The sequence below is a fragment of the Sinocyclocheilus anshuiensis genome, unplaced genomic scaffold, assembly GCF_001515605.1.
Source record: "Sinocyclocheilus anshuiensis isolate Anshui unplaced genomic scaffold, SAMN03320099.WGS_v1.1 scaffold1635, whole genome shotgun sequence".
NCBI lineage: Eukaryota > Metazoa > Chordata > Actinopteri > Cypriniformes > Cyprinidae > Sinocyclocheilus > Sinocyclocheilus anshuiensis.
Window position 1 is genome coordinate 75,526 of NW_015549682.1, and position 4,049 is coordinate 79,574.

General features: G+C 38.0%; 1 protein-coding gene across 3 annotated transcripts in view; it reads right to left on the bottom strand.

Annotated features, from left to right (window-relative positions):
* The window catches only part of LOC107660398 (rho-associated protein kinase 1-like), a 35,458-nt gene that overhangs the window by 27,347 nt on the left and 4,062 nt on the right, over positions 1–4,049 (bottom strand). For all 3 annotated transcript variants that reach the window (XM_016449684.1, XM_016449683.1, XM_016449682.1), the window contains exons 5-11: positions 3,428–3,519; positions 2,826–2,976; positions 2,674–2,740; positions 2,497–2,585; positions 1,097–1,145; positions 788–923; positions 407–486 (exon numbers count right to left, since the gene is read on the bottom strand). In XM_016449684.1, coding sequence (XP_016305170.1) covers positions 407–486; positions 788–923; positions 1,097–1,145; positions 2,497–2,585; positions 2,674–2,740; positions 2,826–2,976; positions 3,428–3,519 — 664 coding nt within the window. The remainder of the gene's footprint in view (positions 1–406; positions 487–787; positions 924–1,096; positions 1,146–2,496; positions 2,586–2,673; positions 2,741–2,825; positions 2,977–3,427; positions 3,520–4,049) is intronic.

Here is a 4,049-nt window from a genome sequence, read left to right on the forward strand (position 1 = left end):
TATATGTATGAAGAGTTCAGATGCAAAAGCCTCTAAATGACGTCTGAAATTTTCTTCTAAAATGAGCATTTTTATCAGGCTCCTAGTAAAATTACTGAACCTAAACATAGCAGATGCCAGTTAGAGGCTTTTGCATCTGAACTCTTTATACACGTACATACTCACACACACACACAATATATCAATAATACAAAAATATAGTAATATATAATATAATATTATATGTGTGAGTACTTATATATATATATAGTATATATATATATATACAGTGGGTACGGAAAGTGAATACTTTCCGTACCCACTGTATATACACATACATTCATATCTTGTATACATGAAATATACATCATCTCCTCGTCTAACTCCTAAATATTTATAATACCACAAGTGTTCTTGACAAACTTACTTGGTTCTGCAGCTGGGCGACCTTTTCATTGTTTTGACTCATTTTCCTCAAGTCTTCCAGCTGCTCCTTCAAAGTAGACACTAGTAAAAAGGAAATAAAAGCTTTTAGAAATAAAATATTTTATATTGGGGGGAGGGGGGGAGCTTCATCTTTTCATATAACGTATTAACAGAACATTGAAATGTATATTATAATGACCTACATAGCACTTGGCTGAATGATATTTAAGTTAGGGCCATGGTCCTGTTTCCATTAGCTAATTTACAGATTGATATACATATAACATACAGGTCTGGCTGCTCTTTGCTGGTTCTATAAGTTTTATAACCTGCTTTCTAGAATACCCCCATGGTATATTGGAATGAGACACTGAATCCTCACCCTCATTCTCCAGATTTCTTCGTTTTTCAGCCTCCTGTTCAGCCTTTCTCTGATGTTCTGTTGCTCTGTGCTGGATCATGATCTTGTCTTTCTCCAGTAAAGACATGTTAGTCTCCACACTCTTTCTTAGGTTACGCTGAATTACGTCAGGACAACAGAATAACAAGAAACCGAGAATTAACATACGAAAAACAACCGAAGTTTTAACAGATCTTTAACTTGAATGATCTATTAGAGCCTTTTATACAAAATACAAAACCTCTGTAATTCTTTACATTCATGCTTTAGAGATGAAATAATTACACTCACCTCTTCGTCTAACTCTTTCATTATCTTGTCTAGCTTTGTATTGGATGCCCTGAGGGGTAAATGAATCAAACAACAGTTTTCAAAGGCCTGATTTTATTGTGAGAAAACTTTACTTTAGGTTTGGATATAGGGACGAGGAGCTTAAATGAGGAAAGGTGGATGGATTATTGAGGATGGATAGATCTACATACTGCATGGATGGCGGAATGAAGAGGTTGGTTTGAGGATGTATTTGGGACAGACTGTTGTATTGTGGCTGAATAGGAGAGGGGTTTGTTTTGGGTGGATGTATGATATATGGATGAGGTGTTTGACTGGTTTGAATAGGGTCTTTGGTGATGGATGGGTGGATGGATGGTGTTTGGTTTTAGATGGATGATTGAGGTGTTTGCTTTAGATCTGAATGGATGAGGTGTTTGATTGGTTTTGAATAGAAGAATGTGGTGTTTGTATTGTTGGATGGTGATGGATTGGTGGATGGATGGATGGATGGATTAAGTATTTGATTGGTTTTGGATGGATGGATGGATGGATGGAAGAGGTGTTTGGTGATGGATTAATGGATAGATGAGGTGTTTGGTTTTGGATGGATGGATGAGGAGCTAGTTTGGTTTGGTTGGATGGACGGATGGATGAGGTGTTTGTTTGGTTTGGATAGGGTGTTTGTTGATGGATTGACTGATAGATGAGGTGTTTGATTGGTTCTGGATGGATAGATGAGGAGTTTCATTGGTTTGTGGATGAATGGATGAGGTGTTTGATTGGTTTGAGTAGGGTGTTTGGTGATGGACCAATGGATAGATGAGGAGTTTGGTTTTGGAAGGATGGATGGATGGATGAGATGTTTGATTGGTTTTGAGTGGATAGATGAGGAGTTTTGTTGGTTTGTGGATGGACAGATGAGGTGTTTGATTGGTTTGATTAGGATGTTTGGTGATGGACCAATGGATAGATGAGGAGTTTTGGAAGGATGGATGGATGGATGAGGTGTTTGATTGGGTTGATTAGGGAGTTTGGTGGTGGATTGATGAATGGATGAGGTGTTTGATTGGTTTGGAAGGACAGGTGAGGAGTTTAATTGGTTTTAGATGGATAGATGAGGAGTTTAATTGGTTTGTGGATGGATGGATGAGGTGTTTGATTGGTTTGAGTAGGGTGTTTGGTGATGGACCAATGGATAGATGAGAAGTTTTGGAAGGATGGATGGATGGATGAGGTGTTTGATTGATTTGGATAGGGTGTTGATTGAAGGATTGATGGATGGATAAGGGGTTTGATTGGTTTGGGTAGGGAGTTTGGTGGTGGATTGATGAATAGATTAGGTGTTTGATTGGTTTGGAAGGACAGATGGATGGTTAGATAAAGTGTTTGGGTGGATGGACAAACAGACAGATAAACACCTGCACTTCTGCTCCATCTCGTCTCTCAGCTGCATCTCACTGTGAAGTTGTTCTTCTAGCTGATAAATTCTCTTCTGAAGATTCTCCAACTGAGGGATAAGAGAAACAAAACGAGTCACCCTCACAGTTTAAGAGACAGACTCACTATTATAATGCCATGAAAGTGAAATTTCTTACATGACTCTTATCTTCCTTTGTCGAGCTGCGTTTGTCACTTGTCTTTATAGCTGGTTCCCGAGGAAACCTGACAGAGAGTCAATAATTAATTAATTTAACACAAACATCTGGGCTCTAAGCACTGACTGCCTGTTCTGAATCTCAGTACTCACTGGTAGTAGGTAAAGCCCACGAATGGAAGCTGGTTGCCTACAAATGCTTTAGGAATGGGGAATGTCTCCTCCTCCCCTCGATCTTCCTCAATGTCGTCAAAGTTGCTTGTGTCTACATCACTGCTTAACTCCGGCACCACTGGAGCAGCCGCTACATGCAACAATACAGTAGTGCATTTTAATGAGAACAAACAAATAATGCTACAAGCACAAATACATCAAGGCTAATTAAAGGCAGGTACAATTTCAGTTCAGTTGTTGTCTCTACACAGGATTAGATGGATGGAATACAAAATTACAGCAAATCACTTTGCATTTACACATTTATAAATGAGGATTCAAAAAATATGAGTAATTCAAAAAGAATATTTGCCACACTTAATTTGGACAAAATCAAATTTTTCAAAATGCCTTTTTGAAGATTCCATGAAACGCTTTGATGAATGCAGATTTTACCAGTACACTAATATACAGGCGGTTTCAAAAATAACAGACATTAACTACAAAGTCATAGAAAGACCGATTTTGATTTCATGGGGTGTTTAAGGTAATTGAAAAAGATAACGAAGCTGGCAGATTTGAGGTTCAGAAGCTCAACTCACTCTCTCTCATGTTCTCCCATGTCCACTGGTCGTTCTTAAAAAAACTATGTCGCTTGATTTCGTCGACTCCATTGCGTCCTAACCGCACCTCCCTAGTGAGAGGAGATGAGATTAGCACGATGTATTTTGAGTAAACAAGCTTTTGTTCACTTCTGCATATGCAACTGAATAGTGATGAAAACATGTACTCCTGCAAACTGAGGAGTACAGGGAGAGTTTTAACTCATAAGCTCCTGAAAAATAAGGTTAACAAATCAAATCTTTATGAAATTATGATGAAATTATCATCTAAAGTTTTCAGATGGATATAAAAGAGTTGATCATAATATTAATCCTAATGCGTGACCTTACACAATTCAAAGCTATTAATATTCCTTCTTAAACAGAGTTAAATGCAGAAATTAGTGGTGAAGTTAAGGTGTCATTTCCACAAGGCAATGAAATCAAACAACTGAGGCCTAACTAAGAGAAGCATTTAAATAATGAAAATGATAAAAACAAGCATAATGCAAGAACCAAATTATTTTGTAATACCCAGAAAACACAAACAGCAGTTTGATGCATCTTATGGCGCTTTTCCACTGCATGGTACGGCACGGTACGGCTCCGCGCGGGTTCCTTT